Raw genomic sequence first — 22972 nt, forward strand, 5'->3', positions numbered from 1 at the left:
GTTCTGCAGTTTAATAACGCGTCATGAATCTGATGTAGACTTTTTCTTAGGACCTTTTTCAAGAACAAATTTAAGAAAAAACGTGAGCAGATATTGGTGAATGAGGCCCAATAACATGACTATTCAAGCTAATAAGACATTGTATGGCACAGACAGGTTTGTCAAAACATGCAATTTTTTTAAATTTTGAACTGCTACAATGATTTTGTTTATAGTCCTACATAATATTAAGTTTACAGATAACATGCTACACATTGACCTGCAATATGTTGTTGTAGGTTACTGAAACCAGCAGGACTGGAAACAACAACATAATTTGTCACTGGGCCAGCGTTAGCTTGATTACGTGACAAAAAAACTACTCCTGTTTGACCCGAATATGATTAAACACACTTACAGAACAAATACAATATGAAATAAGTAGCGTCTCTAAAATCTATACAGTTTTTCATTAGGTTGAATGGGATTTTGGCCAACATAAAGCTGCTCTAAGGCTTGTTCAACATCGTGATGCGTTTAGCATGGCTGATTAGCATGGATAGGTCAGTTAGCAGATAGGTGTGTTTGACCTGGCAAGAGAGCAAATTATAAGAAAAGGAGTGTTCCAGGAACAGGTTTGGGAGCCACTGGTCTAATTGAAATGTTCAGGATTTAAGGCCACTCTAATGGGTCTGTTTGCCTGAACTAAAGCCTCTGACAGGGGCAGTGATCTGGGCATGTAGGCTCACAGCACGTCTGTGAAAGGCTGATAGAACGAGACAGGTTGTCTGAGTGGACAGGACCTGAGCTTGCACTATTGAGTGTCCTGCAGTCTGTCTGCACACTGAGCAAGTAGAGCTGAAAATAGACATCTGGGGAGTTTTACTGGGGAGGACTCCATTCTGTGGATCACAGAAATTGAGTTTTGGAAAAAAGAGTACATTGCCAATCAAACATTTAGCTGGCTTTTTTAAGCTCTTAAAATCCCAGGTTTATATTACATGTTAAAGCTTATTATTCAGTAACTACAGGGACTTCAGTGCAAACTAGCTGAGCAATTCTTATTGGAGTGTGTAATAAAGCTTTGGGCCCTGGCCATTTAGGGGATTGAAATGATTAATAAATAAGCATGTTGTCTTTGTCAGTTTACAAGAACTTAAAGGGGCATTTTGGCCTAAAACTGGTATGTAATGTTGTTTGTTGCATTGTGTAATATCCTGTAGTGCAGCCCTGAGCCTCATCGGCTTTACAGAATTCACAATCTTGTATCGTTTTTGTGTTTTCATCCATTAGTGTTCTCTCACTACAATACCCAGCATGCATTACACAAATACAGCATACAAGCATTCGAGAATCTCTAAACAAAGTGTGACAGATAGCCACTGATCTACAGGCTAATAAATACATCTGTGATGCTAGTTAGAATTAGTGCTATAGCACTGGGCTCTAATGGTTGTTAAACTTTTGTCTTTGTTAAAGGAGTAATTCAGTTGAAGAATTAGCCAGCTAGCAAAAACAGCTCGCCCCAAGAATCCACCCCAAAGTGCTCGTAGTCTTCATTACTTTCACCTTTAAGAAACATAATCAGAAAGAGTTTTTCCCAGTCTTTAAACCTCTCACTGTAGAAGCTCCTGCGGCTCCACCGTAAGAGGTGTGTATGTGTTAGATTTAACATCTGCCCTTTTCACACCTTAAACTGAAAGCTGTTTAGATCTCAGTTTTTCTTTGCAAAAACTGCAAATCTGACAGAACAACTGGCAAAATGTTTAGATTATTTAAGCTAAATATATTCTTTATAGCAAGGAAGATACTTTGGGATACATAATTTGGTGCATGTTGCTTGCTTGTTGCAATATATACTGAAAATATTTCTAAATAGCTGTGTTATGTTAGCAAAACCTTTACGAACGGGCCCATATTTTACATTATAACGTTTTTTGTTTTTAACGTTTGTGTTGCTTTATGTTCCAATTTGAGTCATAATTCGTTTTTATATGACCAATTTTCATCCCCTCTTTATCTCTTAGAATTAAACCGGCTGTTTTTGTTACTGTTACTTTAAAACTGATATATGTAAATTAGTAATGTTCAGATTGGCTGCTCTGTATTGTGCCTCATTCAAGAAGCGGTCTGGACTGAAATACTCCTCATAATTTCAATGAGTGCATAGGGCAGCACTTCTACTGGCTGAAAAGGTGGATATATGTAAATACGCTGCTTTTGTGACATCACAAAAACATTGAATTCAAAATTAGCAGTTTAGGTACCGTATATGGACTGTATGGACTGAGGATGTTTTGAAACTTTGTTTACATACCACTTCAAAAAAGTGAAAAAATGACATTTTCCATGATGTAGGCCCTTTAATTACAAAGTACCAGTCAAAATCAAATATTACTTTGAAAACTTCCTAATAATCTTTTGACAGGCAGTGTATAAGAGTGCTTTTCAAAAACTAGTAGTTGGTTCAGTCCTTGGTATATTTTAAGATGTACTTTCTGTTGCCGACATGATTAAAGCTCACGGTTTGCAGACAGTGTCTCTTTCACTGTAAATCTGGATGCGATTCACTGAACTCACGCTTATTGATCAGCCAGTCAGTATTGAAATATGTAGAGCACAAAGTAATCTAATTGACCCTTCCTTTTCTTCAGTGTCCAGCCAGCACTGTCTCCAAGTCAAGCATTCCATGGCAAATCCCACATGAGGGGAAATGTTTGGCCCCAACCTTTAACCTTTGACACATAAGCGGAGGCGCGGCAGATGCCGTCCACGTTCTCCCAGGAGGTTTTTCCATCAGACGACTCTATCACAGAATAAAGCACAGACCATGCGCTGCTCTCTGTGTTGAAGGCTGCATACTGTCCCTCGCTCACGTTCAGACCTGATGATTGGCAGGCCTAACACAGCTGCCTTCGCAGATTTCCAAACCAGAGAGAAACATAATGTACCACTAATTTCTCTCAGTGATTACAGAGTGCATTGTGAAGCATGTTCTGGTGCTTTTCCATGGAAGTCGTTCAGGGTATGTGGCACAATCGTTCATACTAGCATGATTAATATCCCCATCTGTCTTCTCTTTCCGCTCTTACCTACTCCTGTTACCCCAGCCATTTCTGCCCAACCTTTGGCTCTTCAGATTTCTGTCGGTAAGCTCATAGCATAAAGCAATCTTCCCTGTCTTATGAAGTAATGCAAGCTAAGACCCTGCTGAGAAGACGAGTGGGAGCTCTACAGGTTCGTTCATTAAGAGAACTGTCCATCTTCGTTGTACGCTTGGCTCAGTGCTTCGCTTGCACAACCCAGTGTTTTTCTTCTTGGCATGTGAAACAATGTGTAATCACAGAGAGAAAAATCCAGGTTTTTTGAACTGTAAGTGGGAATAAGGCTTGTCTTTTGAAGAAACTGAACCTCGTTTCTGTCCATTTTTGTCCAGTCAGCGCGAATTGCACCCAAGGGTCTTTTTTACACAGGACACAAAGATTCTGTAGATCGTGGGGGTCAGTAGTGCTTCTGTAGATAGATAGGCAGATGGATAGATAGATAGATTGTTATTGTTATCATTGTATTATTAATACTAGCAGTATTGTTATCAGATAAAAAGACTATATGTACAGAGACAGATAGATAGATAGATAGATAGATAGATAGATAGATAGAAAGATAGATAGATACTATTACTGCAAACAGTATTCACCACCAGCATCACCAGTATCAACAATTGTTGTTGTTGTTATTAATAGTAGTAGTATTGTTAACAGAAAAAAGACATGTATAGAGACAGACAGATATGTTTAGATAGATAGATAGATAGATAGATAGATAGATAGATAGATAGATAGATAGATAGATAGAGCAATACTGCAACTAGTGGTGCATCGGCACCATCACCACCAACATTCATTCATTCATTCATTCATTCATCTTCTAAGCCACTTACCCTCCTGGGTCGTGGGGGTTGCTGGAGCCCATCCCAGCGTTTATTGGGCAAAAGACAGGGAACACCCTGGACAGATCGCCAGTCTGTCACAGGGCGGAAACACAAACATACACATTCACACACACACACACACACACACACACACACACACAAACATCTGGGGCCACCATTTAGTGCCACCACCATCAACAACTTTTATTATTTTTTTATTATTATTATCACGTTATTGGTTTAGTATTAATAGCAGTAGTTAACAGTTAAAAAAGACTATATGTATAGAGACAGACAGATACATTTAGATAGATTTAGGTTAGATTTTAGGTGTCAGTAGTATTTTTGTAGATAGATAGGCAGACAGACAGAGTGAGCAGAGTGTGGCAGTGAATGTCACCTTTCTGTCAGGCTGTACACAGAGCGACAGTACACTAACAGCACGTAGCTCACAGAGAGAGAGAGAGAGAGAGAGAGAGCGAGAGCGAGAGAAAGAGAGAGAGAGAGAGCGCGTGCAGCGCGCCTTTTCCACTCTGAGGTGGAACTGTCTGTCGCTCAGAGTGGCTGATCTGGAGGGGCTGATCTCCGCTGAACTGCTGCGCTCGCGGTGTGAAAGAGAGGAAGAACTGTTCCCAGAGAGCACAGAGGACTATCGCGGACACTTTAGCCGCTATGGAGCCGCTTTTCGGCCGGACACAGCGCGCTGCTGTGCGCCTGCAGACCGGTTCAGAGCCATGAGGAGCGCGGCGACTCAGCGGGACTAACGGGAATCAGCATGAACCCGGATTTACCATGACGGCCAAGAGAAAGTCTCTGAGCCTGAAGCTCAGGCGCTCCTTCAGCGAGCAGCTCCGGGACTCCACCAGCAGAGCCTGGAGCTTCCTGTGGAGAACCAGCCGAGAGAGACGGCTAGCAGGTCAGTGCAGGACTGAACCACACTTAAAACTGCCTGAAACAGCACTCGGGTAAAAGTGCTTCTAACTTAACGACCCAGTGACTCAAGGAGAAGCAAGAGTGACGAGCAAAAGCTAAACCTGAGGTTAGAAAGTACTGAGGAACTTAGAGTGCAGTGGAACCTCTTAGTGCACCCAGCATCTGACAGAACAGGAGTCATTAGGCTCTATTGTGTTTTTCTTTAGAGAAGATATTGCTAAAGCTCAAACGTGAGAGGGGCCACAGCAAAGCAGTCCAGCTGCTGTCAACAAAAACTGACTGACTGAATTAAACCCAAAAAAAGGTCATTATGAGCCAAATGTGAAGGGTCTAAAATGAAACCAAGACAGCAGTAGTTTTCTTTCCTCACAAGCATTTTCAACAAAGTAGCCAGAAAAGTACAAATCCAGGAAAAGGGTCTTTAACAGATGTTACTAGTGGTTGCCCACCTCTCTCAGGATGTAGTGAACTGGCTATGATTCTTGTCCAAATCACTTCTTAGGATCTTATTACTTGTTACAAGGTGTTGCTAATATGTTATATGCAGCATGTAACTGCAGTGACTGAGGCGTGCAGCTTAATGGCCCACACTCCTACATATAATGCAAAGCGTGTTAGGCTAGATTTGCATTATCGTTTGTTATAGCCCAACTGTTGCTATTCATAATTCATCTGCATGAAAGAAAGAAAAAAGTCAACTTTGCACTGTTCAGAAGTTTGGAATCAGTGTTTTCGTCAATATTAAACCAATCTGATTGCAGACAAATATAGAAACTGACTGTAATGTGATAGTCCTGAACAACTTCATAGGTTTCAAATAATGTGTAGCTCTAATTAATGTGTTCTGAATGATGAACTGAGATGTAGATGATTTAAAATGACTGAGAAAGCTGGATAACATTGAAAATGAAGTTGTAATAAAACCAATATCATCCATCGTATTGTAAAAGTGGAGATCCAATCTCAAGGCAGACAACTTGAAATAGATAGATAATACATAAAAATATTATTATTTTATTTCATGTATTATTATTTAGCCTTTGTGAACTTCTTGTTCATAGATTTCTTGAAATATTGAAACTCTAAGAGTATTTGTTAGTGTATAGTGTGTATTATTTAAATCGACATAGTATAAGCTGCTTTTATGTATAAAATAGCAAAAAATGGTCAATATGGTGAGTAATTCATCAGCATAAACTTTAAGAACAGTGATATAATAAGAGATTAGTTGGGAAGTCTGTGTGTAAAGTGCCATTTAATAGTGAATAATACTTTTAATAAAATCTTTTTGTCTCTGTTTGGGTTGAGCTTTGGTTGATTTGGTGAGAGCTTTAGAAGAATCTTTCCTGCTGGCTTGTAAAATCTGCCAGTCGGGGCTCAATTTCAGCATTCCCTTCTTATTTACAGGAGAGTTAATTGGAAACATAGTACAGCAGAGCCTTTTTCCTACATGCCCAGACGGCCTTTGATTCGGATTTGCTTAACCCAGATCCCAGATGGATCAAAAGGTTATCTCTCTGGGGCTCAGAGTAAATATTCATGGACGCAGAGCAGTGTGCTGTTTTTATTTTGGGTGATCGTTTCTGTTGTCCAGCACCTGCTTAGCTCAGTGTTTGGAAGCTGGCACTAAAAATTTAAGTGAACTTTAATGTAATCATTCCAGGCCGTTCATCTTAGCAGTGCTTGTAGGGGTAAATGTAATGGTAGAGGAGTTTAAAGCTTTTGCTGTAATATAACCGTGTTAATGGTCTTACTTACTGCCTTGAACTGATGGAACAGCCTGAGGAAATGAATGAAAGATATTACCACACCAAGACAAACTACCTTCCCTCTGACCACTAGATGTCAGCCAATGCAGTGTGGTGCTTTCATGGTCAAGGCTTGAGTATATATCTGCTGCCTTTTCCCACTGTGCACACTTTCTGATAGTGATATTTATTCGTTGTTCATTAGGACCGTAGACAGTTGTATGCAAAGGTTTAAACACCCCTGGTATATGATTTGTTGATTGTGAAAAAGTTAATACATCTTCTACAGAGAACACACTTAAATATGGCATTTTCTGCCAATTTTAGTGCACAGTGTCTATATATCTGAGTTTGACATATTGGGAAAAATAAAATATAAAGTATGAAATGTGCCATGACTTCTGCACAGGCCACATTTTATGTTTTATTTTTTATCCACTATGAAAAATTCAGCAAATAAACTGTATTATTAAAATGAAAGTGTGTTTCCTGTAGAAGATGTGTACTCATTTTTAGAAAAATCAACAAAACATAATTTGATCATGGGTGCACAAACTTTTGCACATGACTATATAGAGCAAATTGCACAAAAACGCAAGTGACAGGAAAAACATACTAAACCTTAACTGTATTGCTTTGAAGTTGTTTTCACATGGAAGACAGCTGAGGAGGATTGCATCTAATGAGATTTGAAACTATACTACACAGTGTTTAATAATCTAATGCTTGCTGTAGATTTGTTGGTGCTGTTGTAGTAGGGCTGCACAATACATTGTTATTTGTTATTGCAGTATTGAACTGTATTGTCCTATATAATGCCAGCTATGGTTTGGGATCAGTCCAAAGACATATCTGGATCTGAAGCTGAGGCACCCCCATCAGCACATACTGTCTATGCTAATTTTAGCCTATATCCTGTTTTAGAAATAATTAAGATGACATAATAAATAACATTGAGGAATGCATCCCCTTTAGGTATTAAACTACTTTGCTTCCCGTTTTGAAATCTGACGCTGAAAACATGCGCATTTGTGCTGTGGCTTTCTTTTTCAATGACGCACACAAAACTGTAGCACCACTGTGTGGGGAATTTGAATTATTGTGGAGAAAATTAATTATCTGTGCATTTTACAAAATTAATGTAAAATTAAGAAATATACATTCTCTGTCTCTGGCTTTCTCACTGTTAAAATGAAAGATTTTACCACATATTGGGCTTAACATTTAGAAGTATTATGGATTTTTTAAAAATATTGTGCTACAATGTTTTCATTTGTGCAACTTTTCTAGTACCAGAGCTGCTTGTTTAATTAAGATTTAATATACAGCCCTGAACACATATTCAGAACATAATTTAACCAATCAACAAGCATGCTTAATGGCTCACGGAGGCTGAGACTGGCTGCTAAGTCTTGAGTTTTTGAAACCTTTAGCCATGCCATGTCCAGTGAGTACCACATTTCATTCCCTTTCGTGTACAACATGTTCTGGAAGGACAGTAAATGGATCTGAATCTGAATGTCAGGGTTTCACTGATGTGCTTTTAATGCACTGTCACAATAACAATATGTAAAAAATAGAATTGCGTGGGATTGTGTGGGATTTCGTCCCGTGTTGTTGTTCTTCTGGTACGTTTTGGAGTTGTTGTAGTTGGGATCACGTAGAGTCCAACATGGGGATAATTGTGAATTTAGAAGCTGAACATTGTCAACGTGCTTTACACATTCTGTTCCATATATGTTTTATAAAAGTGTGCCAGGCAAGTGCCAGTCATTCTCCACTGCCTAGCCTGCCTGTTTATACCCACACCAAACAATGGAAGGCCTAATATGGCTGGAGAGAGAATATCCCAGCTGATGCTGCCCTACATGAGGCAAGAATTTGAACCTGAAATAGAGGCCTATTAAAAGTTCTGCCACTGAAGGCTAATCAGGTAGAAAGTTGAGCATGGCATCCTTCACACTGCCCAAAAGCAAAATATAAATAATTCCAGACGCATTAACTAATAACCCATTTTAATAACTGATGCAAGGACAAGTAAGTAAGTGACATGCAATAAATGATATGCAATAAAGTATGCACTCATTTGGTCAAAATAAAATTTAAAAAGGGTATTTTGAAACATAAACCTCCCAAAAATATTGTTTATATTGCCTGTATTCCACTTCAGTATGAAAGGTTCCTCCAGTCATATTTTTCCTAAAGTCAGAGATCATGGACGTTACCTGAGGAAGATGGATTAGCTTCCATATTCCATATTTAAAACCTTTAATTTCTTGTATCCACTTTTACCAAATATAGTTATATTCAAGTGTTGATCTCATCTCAAAATTCCTGAAGACGAACTGTCAGAAGAAGCATAAACGTTACGCAAAACGATTATTTCTGACAGTAGAAATGTGCAGTTCAATCAAGCTGGAATTCGGCGATGGCTGCGAAAACATTTGCACGGCTGCCTTTTCTCCGAGCTCCAGCAAAATGTAATGCACCTGCTGGTTTTCTCTGGCGTCTGCCCATTGCCCTCGGTCAGAGGCGCTTCCCAGAATAAATATTATGCCCATCCATTTTTTCCACTGGCTCTGTTGATATCTCATCTCCCTCTTCATGTCCCTGAAATAAAGAGCAGAAGCAGCTTCTTGGGCAGGGAGTCAAGCTTTGCAGAAGTGAGAGCCAGTCAGAATTGCTCTGGAATTTCATCTGTCTTTTCTATTTTTTTGGTGGTGATGGTGGTAGGGGGCTGGGGTTACCGAGTTTTTGGGCTGACCAAAGTTTGAGTAGTCATAGATTAAGTACTTTCAGGGCAAAATGTACAGTTTGTCAACAGCATTAAAAATAAAATAGGTGCCACTAAGTTGTCCCTTGCTTTCGTTTAGCAAAGATGTCACACAACTGTGAAAAGGAAAAAGCATAGATGCATCAGTTAATGATTTGTGAATTTGTGCTTAATTATGTTGTTGTTTAAGGAGAACTTGGATATGGGAAATTTTAGCATACTTTGTTTAGAGCCACTAGATAGCATTGAGCTTTTAGTTTAAAATGCTGGGCTACAGAGCTGGACCATGTGTCTGTAGCTCAAAAGCTCAAAACGTCCAGTTAGCTCACCAAAAATACTGTTTCAAATTAATATATTTTAATTTAAAAAAGAGTCTTTACATTGCATAGTGTTTTTGTCAAAGCTTATGGAGCATCAATAAGTCAGTTGACTTCCATGTAACAAAGTGACTCCACGTCACAACCACATGCTGAACCAACGCTTAACCAGGCTTTACCCTGAGGGCCTCTACAGGCTCGGATTCCTTTACTCATGCTAGGTAGCGTTTTAGACCAAGCGTGTTGAGGCAGGCCTGGAAAGGACCACACCACCGTCACTGCATAGAATTACATACACTTCCAGCGAAGCGTAGTGATGAACCTGTAAGGTTTCATAGTGCAGGTGATGAAGATAAATGTGAAGGATTCAGTCTGTGATACTGTCGTAAGTGTTACCACTTATCTTGATAGTAAGGAAAAGAATAATAGACTGTTAGTAAATAGAGATCTGCTGTATGTTGGAATCACATCAGCCAAGTAGGGATGCACAGTGATAACAGAATCATAACAGCAGATGTTCAGATTTGACCGATATTTGGTGATGTATTTGTTTTAGAGAAGAATATTCTGTGATGCTGGGCTACTCCACTAAAATATCTGCCTTTTTTTCATTTTACTGCATGTGTAATAAATATATCGTCTTCTACAAATGGATCATCCGCCAATTTATCATCACTGTTGGGACAAAAGGTAACTTTACAGGAGAAGGAAAAAAAATATTTCTTAAATTTCAGTGTAAGTTAATGTAACAAAGTGTTATTCTGAGGCATTTTGGGGTGTTTATATTAGTTCAGTCATCATTTTGACACAGGGCAGCTGTTATTTGCTTTGATTTGATATTGTTATATGCACATGTAAAAAATATCAGCGCGTCTCTATCAGCAAAGGTTTTATAACATATAACGTTTTGTCGCTGTCTAAAGAAAAACACGTATATCCGAAATAGCAACTTTACAGGAGAGGGCAAAAATGTTCTTAACTTTTACTGTAAGTTAATGTGAAGAGGTTTTGGTCCAAGTGATTTTGGAATATTTCTTTTGGTCCATTCGTCATGAAAAAAGCGACAAAAAATGGAGATGCATGTGTGTTTTTTGTGGACAGCGATGATGTCATATACATTACATTTCAAAACTGATAAAATGCTGCATGCATAAATGATTTACAGTTGCTTAATATAGGCTACATATATAACATAATATAATTGGCCACCAGAAATTTTCATCTGAAAATGATCAAAGAGCTGAAATACAAAAAAGGCTGAAATATTGGCCAAAAATAAAAAGATTAAATAAATCTGTAATTATTTGTGAACACTTAACAAATAATTTGGATGGTAATAAAATGAGAAATAATGATTTTGTACTGTTTGGATCCTATTGTATGCATGAAGCAACAAAAAAAAAGAAGATTGTTAATGTTTTTTAGGATTTTTGGAGGAGCCTTTGGCTTAAATGCGCATGATACAATTTATAGATAATACACATAATGAAATATATGCTATAGATAAAACACATTTGTAAGCTTTTAATACTTAGATATTTTGCTATTGTCACTCAAATCTTAACAGTTGCAACTATGTCAGCATGATACTGTGTGTGTGTGTGTGTGTGTGTGTGTATGTGTGTGGGAGAGAGGGAGGGAGGGAGAGAGAGAGAGAGCTTGTGGAATGTGCATTCTTTGGCAGGCAGTAGGCCGTCTGTTCTCTCCTCCACGTTTGCATACATTAATTCTTCCAGCTTGTCAGCTATTTGTCATTAGCTCCTGTAAATAGATGATGGAAGTCTGGCCAGTTTGTGCGCTGAGAGTGCTAAAGTTTATGGCTGCGTTCTGGCAAAGCTTTCGATGTTCTCCGAGATCCATTCTGAGCCATTTTTACTCAGCCAGCATTCGCCTTCTTAATCATTGTGTGGAATCATTTGTCTAAGGGTGCCAGTCTTAATGACCGAGAGGCATTATGGATGATTGTTGTGCATTTTTGAGTTATTATACAGTCATATATTGTATAAAATGGAGAATGTTTGAGTACCCATGCTCGTCCCTTATTAAAAGATAAACTGAGTTGGCCGGTAGCCTAGCCTTTTTTTTTTTCCTGTAATGCTGATTTTTCTGTAAAGCTGCTTTGTGACAACACCTGTTGTAAAAAGCGCTACATAAATAAACTTTGCTTGCTTGCCTAGTGGTAGGAGAATGAGCCGTCAACTGGAAGGTTGCGAGTTCAAATCCCACATCTGACTAAGTATACCTGGTTGCCCCCTTGGGCAAGGCACTTAATCCCCCTCTGCCCCAGGCGGCGCTGTTTTGCTGGTGACGCTGTGCTGCTCCCAGATTGGGCATAGTTAGACAGCAAAATGACAAATTTCCCTTGTAGGACCAATAAAGTACATAACATATAAACCATATCAAAGAGCACAGTGGCTTCTAGCTCTGAAACCACTGAACTGTGAAGTTATCTAACCAATAAATGCAATTCTTTTAAGCTTAGTATATTTTATTTCCAAACAGAATACTTTTTTAACCAAAATACAGTATTTAAATGGTATACAATGGTATAAAAATCAGGAATTATAGGCACCTGTTAAGTAATCATGTTAAACAGAGTTGGTATTGGTACTCGGTATCAGCAGATACTTGAGAATCAGGTATCAGAAGGAAAAAGTGGTATCAGTGCATTACTAAATGTAATTTCCATTGGGAATTTCTTTGCTTATGATTAGAAAATCAGTATTAAGGTCATAGCAAGGGTGTAACTGCAGCTTATCAACATGAAACTAATCATACGACTCAACCAATCATAAAATGATCTTTACATATTAGATAAGGAGAGGGTGCTGTCCAGGCCTACAGGTTTCAGGATTTTACATAGACTGCAGTAGAAATGTGTAAAGATGTGTAAAGTTATGGTACCTTCTACCAGCTTTCCCTACCATAATACCAACTGTACCCCTGTGTCTGATATGTCCAGTACGAATGTGAAAAGAATCTAGTCTACTGCAAACGTCACTGAAAACCCAGGAAGTCACACCTGAAGTCATTAGAGTGTGTCTGCCTTACTGAACAACGTGGGCACAGAACGTACCTTGTTTGCGTGCTTAAGCTTTAAGTCAATAAATGAAATCATTTGTGTTGCTGTTGCGCAGCTCGCACAAACATGTCAGAACTGTCGGAGAGGAAAAACATGGTGTTGGGGAGCTGGAGGAAAGAATATGGGCTGGTTCAAGTATAGCAGGACGCTAAATGCAGCCGCTTGAATCGCAGCCTTTGTGTGGTTTTACCATGAGCTGAGTGTGCCAGTCAGGCAATAAGGGCAGAAAATGTGTTTAACTTGGTGCTGTGCCCATTCGTACACTGTTCAAATAGCTGTATAGTTTCTCTCTCGCTTAAAAGCAGTTAGCCTGTGTACAACTCACTAGTGTTTGAGTGGGTTTAAAGCAACCATGGATACATTTATTTGCAAAGAAATTGGCTATTTAAAAGCATTAAGGCCTCAAATGTTCCAGACAGTAAGAGGTGCATTTGTGAGTTTAGAGTGTTTGTGTTGTAAATGTGAACTTGAGTAAATTGAAATGTTAGACTCTTAACAGGGTCATTTTTAGGGATGTACAATAATGTTGGATTCTTATTGGTATTGGCAGATACTTTAAAAAGTGGTCAGCATCAGACAGATATTTAGACTTGACTGATACTTCAAACCAATAATTGATGGTGTATTTATTTATCTGTAATGCTGATCCAAGTAGATCTAGTCCCAGTTTCTACATGTTAGAAATGTTTATATTTCAGCATTTATTCTTGATTATTTAATCGCATTTAATCCAAAACCTTGAATTAGTACCTTCAAATAGTTTACATTATCTCCAATTTCACTTAGCCTTGAAATTGTCCATCAGCCAAGACATGTTTGGTGTCTAAATTATGATTCCGTTGCTGAAGCAATGATGCTGACAAAAACTAAGAAAAGTCAGCAGTCACCCAAATCTTTTCAGTAAGTCCATGCCCCAGACTTTTCTCAACCTGCTCAAACCGCATCCAGCTCTTCGTTACGACTGCACAGACTTGTCAGTGTGGTTCAGACCAGTGGTACTCAAAGCAGTCCTCAGGGTCCCCCAGACGGTCCACATTTTCTTGTTGAAACAAAAATGTGGACCGTCTAGGGGGCCCTGAAGACTGCTTTGAGAACTACTAGATCAGGACATAGTATGACTTACTGTGAACCACAAAAATGAACAAAACCTCTCTGTATAAATGAACTCAGTGGGCAGCTATTTTAGACAATGACTTCTGACTCCCCTTTGCACACACACACATCAGGCATATTGACTTTCAATAGTTTATAAACATGTATCTTCAGTTTGAAAATTCAAGATGAACAGTTATTTATAAGATGAAGCAAAAGTCACAAATGTTATCTTGCATCTGTGCCTGTGTGGCATGCGTGCTCGAGAAAGGGAATCAGAATTCAGCACAACACCTGTTGTCTAAAATGTCTGACTGCTGCGTTAATCTACATAGGGAAGTTTTGTTCATGTTAATTTAGTCATGCTATGTCTTAAACCACACTGACAGGTCTGTGTGACCTTAATGAAGACCTGGATGTGGTTTGAGAGGGTTGAGAGAGGTTTTGGGGAAGTATTTATTTACAGAGAAAAAATAGGTGACTGTTAGCCTTGCAGGTCCAGATCTAAACTAACAAAGCAACAAAATTGGATGCTGAGCTTGTCTTGGCTGATCAACCACATCATTTACTCCTGTATACTGCACTATTAAAATGTTGATTTCTTGTATTTGAACTGATAAGAGGACGCAGTAACATATTGCTGCTGAATTAACCACAGGCTGTGTGTTGGACTGAAAGTTGGGCTGGTGTTAAAAATGCCTGTGAAAGTGTGTGTGGCTATTTCACCAGGTGAAAGGCCTCTCTGCTGGGCAGGGGGCAGGGGAGGGGGGGATACCCTTGGGTCCTTTATTATAATCACTTCCCTTCCTTGCAATCTTCGTGCTTTTTTCAGAAGAAACAAGCATAAGAACACAGTAACACACTATTGTTTTTGCAATAGGAGTTTTCATTAAGATTTTGCCAGCCGTTTTATGATGCTCTGTCGAAACAGTTATACTGTCTCTTCCACCTTCGCCTTCTCTCGTTCTTATTCGTTAAGCAACAGCTTCTCCCGAGTAAACTTGGCACCTGCTTGGGGCTTCACAGCGATGGGCTTGTTCTTTTTGGGCCAGGGCGGGTCTCAGCCCATGCTGTTTTTCTTTGCCCTCCCACGGCCCCCCTCTGCTCCACTCCCTTCTCTCTACTCTTGTCAGTTCACAAGCATTCCTCTGGTATTTATATTTCCCTCCCGCGCCTAGCCCTGCTAGCACAGACCTTGGATTCAGCTTTAGCTTCATAGCCGGCCCCTACTGCTTTGCTCCGCATTGGCTCCATGCTGGTCATATGACCCTGAAGGGGGGCGGAGACTTGGCCCCTGGCCCTACGCCCAGATTCCGTACAGCTCTTAGGTCTCATATCTCACACGTGTGGGGCTGTTGGTGGACACACATTTGCGTGACTGTGTGTTGTTTTTTTTCGGTATTTGTTTTTCGGGGAAAGTTGGGGGGGTGGCAGTTGTGTAGCCATGTTCAAGGAGCTGCCAGAGTCCGAGAGCAGCGAGTGTTTGGGCAGTATGACCCCAGAGACGCAGGACATCTACCTGAGGATGGATCATCTCCGCAGACGCTCCAGCTACAGGCTGGGCCGAATCATCGCCCGCCAGCAGCTGCTGAGGAGGATAGCTGCAGGTATGGCCAGGTGGCGTCATACTCACTTAGTGTTCTTGGACAGACTATGTACTTTGTCTCTGAGAACATGTGGCTCAGAGAATGTAGCTTGGTGAAAGGCTTTGGCCGACTTTGACTTTGCTGGGCTGTTTTTGCCTTTTGGTTGGAGAATTTTAAGAATAGCAGTTTAAACATGTCACATTGTGACATGAAGCATTAGAGTTTTCAGCTTACTTTCAAGGAACTGTGCTGTAATGAAATGCTTGGTAAGCTTGTTGTCATCAATAATTAAAAACACAACTGTTAAAAATAAACATGCCAATAGGGCTTATTTGGAGAAATGCCATAGAAAATGTATTACTTTTAGAAGCATTTAATTAAATGCTTTCAGTTGCATTTTGTAAACAACCATCCTTTAAAGGTTCTTTAGGGAACCACAAGAAATTCTTTGGAATCACTCCAAATAACCTTTTATTAGTGACTCTAAATATAGAGTTCTTTTAGCAATTTCATAGAAGAACCAATTTTGTTTCCCTAAAGAACCATGTTTGAAAAAAATGTGTGCAAGTTTAAAGAACCTTTAGTTTTTTTTAAAGAATCTTTTCTTTAAAGGTTGTGTACCAATTTAAGGGTTTTTCCTAAAACCTTTCCATTATATGGAGGTTCTTTACACTTTAAAAATGTTCTTCACTCTCATATCATTTACAAAAATAGTTCTTTAAAGAACTGTCCACTGAAAGGTTCTTTAGGGAACCAAAAATGGGTCTTCTATGGAATTGCTACAACAAACCCTTTTTGGTACCTTTATTTTTAGGAGTGTACCAATTTAAGGGTTCTTTCTAGAACCTTTACATTTTGTGGAGGTTCTTTAAACTTTAAAAAGGTTTTTCACACTCATATCTCATTAACAAAAAGTGTTTGTTTTCTATGGAATTGCTCCAAAGAACCATTCTAGACTTGATTTTTAAGAGTACAGTTTGTCCTAATAATGTCTGACAGCCACACAAGTCAATATTGAACTTTGTGACAGGAAACTGTCAAAGTTGTAAGGTCAGCGATGATTCGTGGTCAACTAAAGTGAGTCATGCTTGTGAGTTTCTAAGAATGTTGACACCTCAGGCTGTTGCTTTCAGTGAAGGACAATGGTAGAAAGCCTGAGCAAACGTGATTTGACCCCTCGGAGCAGCCGGGCCCTCCCTACTGCTTTTGTTCTAACCAGCATGGAGGCTCACCTGGGGGGATGAGCACGCATGACAAGAGGGGTTAGGACCCTCACACCCCCCTCCCCTTACAGACACATATACATTTGCACATGCAGGTGTGGCCCTGAAGCCCCCAGCAGGTTCAGAAGACACCCATATTTTACAAGCTCTCAAAGATAAACATTTCCATATAATCCACTGTAATACATGTTACATATCCCAATATTAGTGTTTCTGAAGTATTTGGCTGCAATGAAGCATGAGTTACAGATGACACTGTTTATAAGTGACATATTTTATTGCTGAGATACACGATATACACTATTTTACTCTAACTTTTCTTAGTATATTGTGGACATTGTCATTACTTAAAGAATGCTGAACAACTGCGTTTTGCATTAAAAAGACAAGATAGTTAGTCTCTTTAAATTGGTTGTAGCATGTGTGAGAGCACTGTGCCAAGAGTTTTTAATGTCATTTCTTAAATATGGCAGTATTAGTGCCTTGTACATGTAATACATATCATGTATCGTGAAAATGTCTTTAAGTATTGTGATATAATACTTAAAGCACTCAAGCATTAAGGCTTGAGTCTATACAGCAGGGGTATATAGCAAGTGGGATATTCTCACAAGTAGGATAAATACTGGTAAATATGATAAATATGATAAATACCCATCTTTAAATAATAAAATGACTAAAACCTTTTACTTGTGCCAGATAACATTGGTGTTTTGGTTCACTTTTTAAAGGTTTACAAAGAGACATTAAATGAAAGAGAGTAAATACAAATTTATATTTTCAAATGAAAAAGACAAATTAAATTAAGATAAAAATAGCAAAAAAACTTTAAAATTGAATTGAATTGCTGTACTATGTGTCGTTCCAATCGATCTACTAAATTATGAGTATTGTTTTACTGTGTGGCAGTTATGATAGCTGAATATTTTTGGACATGGTTTGAGGCTGTTTTGAGAGAAATTGTAGAATTCTTGGTCAATGCAAAGCCTTTAATTAAACTGCATTGACAAAGTGTTATTGTCTTTCACACTTTTCTTCCATGGTCCAAATTCGAAATGGGGCAAAGTGACCTTCTAAAGCTTTTGGAGGATGTTAACTGTAACGTGGCTCTGAGCGGCTGACTGCATACGTGCGTTATCAGTCATACTGTAGGTTATTCTTTGACTGAAGACCATGAAATCTCAAGGCCCAGCACAGGCATGTGTTATGCATTCAGGGGATCTAGATTATCTGCGATGGGATGCAGAAGGACGTGTGGGGTCTTGTAGTTAGGGGTTGCAGGCAGGGGGGATCAAAGTTGTCTGGGGTTGACATCAGCACAAGGTATTTAGGTCAGTTGTGCTGGAAAAATGTCAATTGTCTGCAGCCCCACAGCACTGCTGAAGAGAATTATTCAATAACGGAGAGCCATATGCATCCTCAAGTGTAAGATTACAGTGGTTTCACAGACAGACAGCTCCGTATTGTATTGTGAGTAGTATTGCATGCTATTTATTTTCCCTGTGTTTTTGAAGTGTTCCAAGACTAGACATTCTTTTCGTCCATGTGTCCATATTTGTCCAGTTTTCAGTGTAAATATTTTAAACCTACTCTCATAGATTTTTTAGGTAGTTGGTGGACAGTTAAGGTCATTGCAAGTTTGATGTATTTCTGTTTGGATAGTTATGTCGTCTACAGTAAGCTGCAAGTAGTGCATTAAATTTACTTGATGTAAAGCATTTATTTCAGTTTAGTACACTGTAATATAGTATGTGAAATAAATAAAGCCTAAAGAGCAGGAGAAAGCTAAAAGTTGTCCATCATTTCCACTTAAATAAGACATGTTTCATCAGCTTGGGATAGATAAACTGTTGTTTGGGCAATGCTGTTGGTTAGAAAAGGTTTATAAAGGTTAATTTAATTTCCTATTTGAATAGGCGTTTAGGGTTTATTATAAAAATGGAATTGTATACCTGCAATAGGTAGACGGCTCTGCTAGAAAGGCCTACTAAAAATTCTGTCAAAAATTCTGTCACTACTGTTTTGACAGTGTTCTGTCAACACAGTAGTGTTTGGGACCATTTTTAAGAAGATGATAGCATGACCATATCTCATATTGAAGGAAATCGTCCACAAAGGATAAGACAGATGACCATTTGGTCCATGTTCTCTGAGAGAAAGTGCGATGCACAGCATTGTGAGGAAAGCACACATGGATTTTATTATGCAGAAATTGCATAGAAGTACATGGTGGATGGCGACGACTTCAAAAGCTTCTGAGATTCATTGAGTGAAAGCTAGCCATGATCATGGCACCTATGTTCATTTTAACTTGGGCTAGTAAAGAGTGGCAAATGTAAATTTAGAACTTTATAATGTAGAATTTATTTCAGTAGCCCATCACTGTATCCACCCTTACCACTTTTAGCGAAAGTGTACTTTTTTTTTTCCCATATATTTTTCCCATTAATTGTCTCTTAGGCATTCTGAGTCAACGTGCAGTTTGCAGCTGTCAGTGCAGCCGAGTAAGACTGAAATTATGGCAAGAACAGCAATGTTACAAAGCATAAATACCGCAGAGCTTCAGCAGACATGAGAATGTGGCTTCATAATGACTCATTGAAAAAGCCCAGTTGTTAGAGTTGAAATCTGAGCCCATAAAATGCAACCAGATGAACAACTGTCAGTTGAACATCGCTGTTTGCTCCCAACAGACTCGGATTGACTGGTTTATACATTATATTCTGTTTATAACTGGCTGGACAGGCAGCAGATAGCTAACCAGCTAACAGGCTAATGCTACACTTATAAAATATAGATTCAACTTGAAACCTTTAAATGAAGCATTACTTAAAAAGCGAGACATAGAAAGTGAAGAATATTCCTTTTATGCCTGTTATGAGCTAAAAATGTCAGTATTTTAACTTGAGCTGACCTAAAAATCCCATATGGCACCAGGCTAACCCTGCTAGCCTGATGCTAACATAGCTAACTATCCTGGTGAAAATAAGAATCAGTGTCATCGAAGCACTGGTTAAAAAAACTGATTTCTACATTAGACCTGCTGTGTAATGTCGATGCTTTATGGTTCTTTGCCTATACCTGACTCTTTGTGTGAACACAATTAAAAACTTAAATTAAATTACTTTATTAGCGTGAATAATTTGTGTAGGTTATAGATAGGATCCTCTGACTAAAGCTAAAGCAGGTACAGATTTCTGTTGTAATTAAGCTACAAACATCAGCACACAAGCATTCAAGCATTCCAGCGATAAATATTATTGATATTTTAAACAAAGATTATTGATAGTTTAAACAAAACTGGATAGGGTTGTGTATTTCATGTGGTTTCAGGCTACTTCATATATATGCTGGTGCTCGACCCCACCTGTCAGTACTGCATTTAATGGTCACTACAAGAAACATGTTTTAATACATCAGTGTATTATTACAGAATTCAGTTTATGTACCGGAGTCGTAAGCCTGCAACTATCAAGTATTTAACAACCACTTGAAATGACTTGAAATGATTTTAGAACCAAAACTATCCATTTTATGATTGACATTTTGATGGGTTGCATCTTTGATTTTAGGTTTGGCAGTGAAATGATTGGTCACTGGCTAATAATGGTTGGTTATTAGTCAAAAGAAATTGCCAAAATTTGCACACAATTACTTTAAGGAATTTAAGGTAACTAAACAACATTGTGTTCATTACATAATGATGAAGTTTGTTGACGCTCTTAAAATCTCTTAAAATCTTTCTAATTATGTCCAGTCCCTCTGATTGGCTGTGCATCATCTTTCTTGGCCTATAAGGAGGTGGGCGTGAGGGTTAAAGTTTGCCCAAAGGGGCAGGAGAAAGTAAAAGGTCGGTCGTACGACCCTCATGACACGTTTCTGCATTCCATCTGGTCAGCTCTGTTGACAGAGAGAGAGTGAGAGGGGCTGGCCGCACTCAGAGGCACTCACCCATGCCTTCAGCCTGAGCTAGCACACGCTTGCTCTGGCATGGCTTCCATTAGCAGGCCAAGAGGGCCTTCCTGAGAAGGGAGAGCAGCACTGAGTATATATCATCACTGCCATAACAAAACCTGTCTCTATGAAAATGAAATATACTGTTATTGGTTGTGAGTGTATTACAAAAATAAATGTAATATACTGTAATATATTTTCAATATATCAGTTTTTGGAGTGGTAACTTTAATGTCCGTTTAAGGTCTGGTTCTTCTTGCCACCACTGTGAACGATCCTAAATGGTTATTACCTCAAGAAGAGACAATTTCACATTAAACCAATAACTTTGTTTACATCTTAAATATTAAATTATGCAAAATTTAAAAGCATTGGTGGAATTCCCCTTTCACTGAGGACATGAGCACACTGCTCTTTTATTAGCTGATGGTAACATGCTAACTCTTGTGCCAGGATCACTTTAGCGAACTCTATCCGCTGCTAACGGCCTATATAGTCAGTTAACAAGCAGTCGCTTTTATGGGTCGACAGTGTTGATTCAGTAAGAGTGTCCCCTTTTCCCCTTTTATGAAGTCTGATTAATTAGAGCGCTCCAGCAGACAAACGCAGGCCTTCTCAACTACGTAAGCGACGACAGAGTGTTTAGTCCATGTAGGGATTTGCGGTGGATTTTGTAGGAATTCTCTTTCTCCCTGTATTATTTAAAGTAGACCATTGTGAAAGCCACATTGCTTTGCTGCTTTGGCATCTCTTTCCTTCAGGATTTCAGAATGTGGCCATCTGGTTACCAGACAGGATCTACTAGGATCCACACATCTGTTACTGCTGCTCATGCACGCAGTGTACATATGCACACACAACGTGCAAATGCACCCTATAAAATGTGCGCTTTTGTGCTTACAAAGACAGGCAAACAAGTGATATACATGAGCTCAAACACTGCCCACTCAGTGCAGAGTCAAAGAGCTATTCATGACTTCATGCAGAGGAAATTTCCTGCTGAATTTTTGTAACCCTCTCCTGAATTCCTGATCATTTTCCCCATGCACAGCTCACACTGCTGTTTTCAGCATTTGACTTCTGCCTTTAACTGGAAAATAATTACACAGAGCCAGATTGCTCTAAGGAGCGTTGTGTTGTCTGTTGAAATGCTGTCAAAAGTTTTTTAGATTGTCATGACTGTTAGCCTTTCTAGCAAACGATAGATCTCTTTAGGTGAGATATTTCTTTTACAGCACCACTGACAATGGCGTACAGTCTGAAAAACTAATCACTGTCTTGTAGTGTTGATTAAAGTTTTTTAAAGTGCTACCAGATAGTAAGTAATTCAATTATCTAACTTTTAATACTTATAATTCTTTATTTTCTATTAAAACATTACATTTCTAGTTTTTGCTTTTAGGTGAATAAAAGAGAGCATGCCAATATTTAAGGGTTCCCTTAAAAAGGCTTAACATAGGTTTTAAAATGAAACGACCTAATACGTCTGAAGATGTCTTATTTTTACTCTTAGAGATATTAAATTCAAAGAATTGTACCTAATGACCAGGTTGAAAAGAGTCACAGTGTATAACTATCTCAGAATTGAACACCAACCAGAAATTTTCAGCCAACAATGGTCAGAGACTGGCCTATAAAGAAGGGCTACAAGACAACAGAACTGATAATAAGTCAATTACATTGAAATGACAAAATATATTTTAAAGCACATGTAAAAGTTGAATTTCAACCAGTCTTTTTGAATAAAATAGACATTAATATGTGCCATATCTGAGTTTGTGGTTATTGTTGGAAATGGTACTACTTTTTTTTTGTGTTGAGGTCTTAACAAGGTATTGAAAACAGTTACATAGCAGCCTTGATGCAGCAACATAACACATCTAAAACAGGTAAAGAGTTTTATTCAGTATAACATGTGTGTGTATGTATGTGTAAAATATATGTGTTTGTTTTGAACAGTGTGCTGATTGTCTGGGTGTACTGTAGGTTTTAATCAATCTCACTATTAATCTTCCCTTCAGAACATGTTAAGTATGGCCTTGTTTAAATCGTTTAGTTACTTATTTGATTTATGTTGATTGAGCTGTAACACTTGTCAGTCCAGAAATCACTGGATGTACAGATGCTGACTTTTTTTTTGACATAGTATTGGTTTGGTATAGAATGTTTCAGTAGTGCACTTGGTATTGGTATCAAAGTCAAAATGATGGTATTGTGACAACCCTACCATCTTGCCTAGCACATTGTCACCCCTTACATCATCACTAACTAGTAAAAAGGGCAGGAGAAAGGTCTCTGACCTCTTGAACATCACCTTCAGCATCCATTAGCCCCATATGGGCCTTGCTAGCACT

The 22972-nt window shown here is 38.7% G+C and overlaps 1 protein-coding gene across 5 annotated transcripts in view; it reads left to right on the forward strand.

Moving 5' to 3' along the window:
• Positions 1–22972, forward strand: part of stard13b (StAR-related lipid transfer (START) domain containing 13b) — a 154184-nt gene that overhangs the window by 91594 nt on the left and 39618 nt on the right. Inside the window, exon 1 of one of the 5 annotated variants that reach the window (XM_036564905.1) lies at positions 4022–4826. The exons of 3 other annotated variants lie outside the window; for them this stretch is intronic. In XM_036564905.1, coding sequence (XP_036420798.1) covers positions 4703–4826 — 124 coding nt within the window. In that variant the 5' untranslated portion in view covers positions 4022–4702. Of the gene's footprint in view, positions 1–4021; positions 4827–15154; positions 15463–22972 lie in introns of those variants that run through there. One more of the 5 variants, XM_036564899.1, reaches the window with a different exon arrangement.

This window comes from Colossoma macropomum, unplaced genomic scaffold, assembly GCF_904425465.1.
Source record: "Colossoma macropomum unplaced genomic scaffold, Colossoma_macropomum, whole genome shotgun sequence".
Lineage (NCBI taxonomy): Eukaryota > Metazoa > Chordata > Actinopteri > Characiformes > Serrasalmidae > Colossoma > Colossoma macropomum.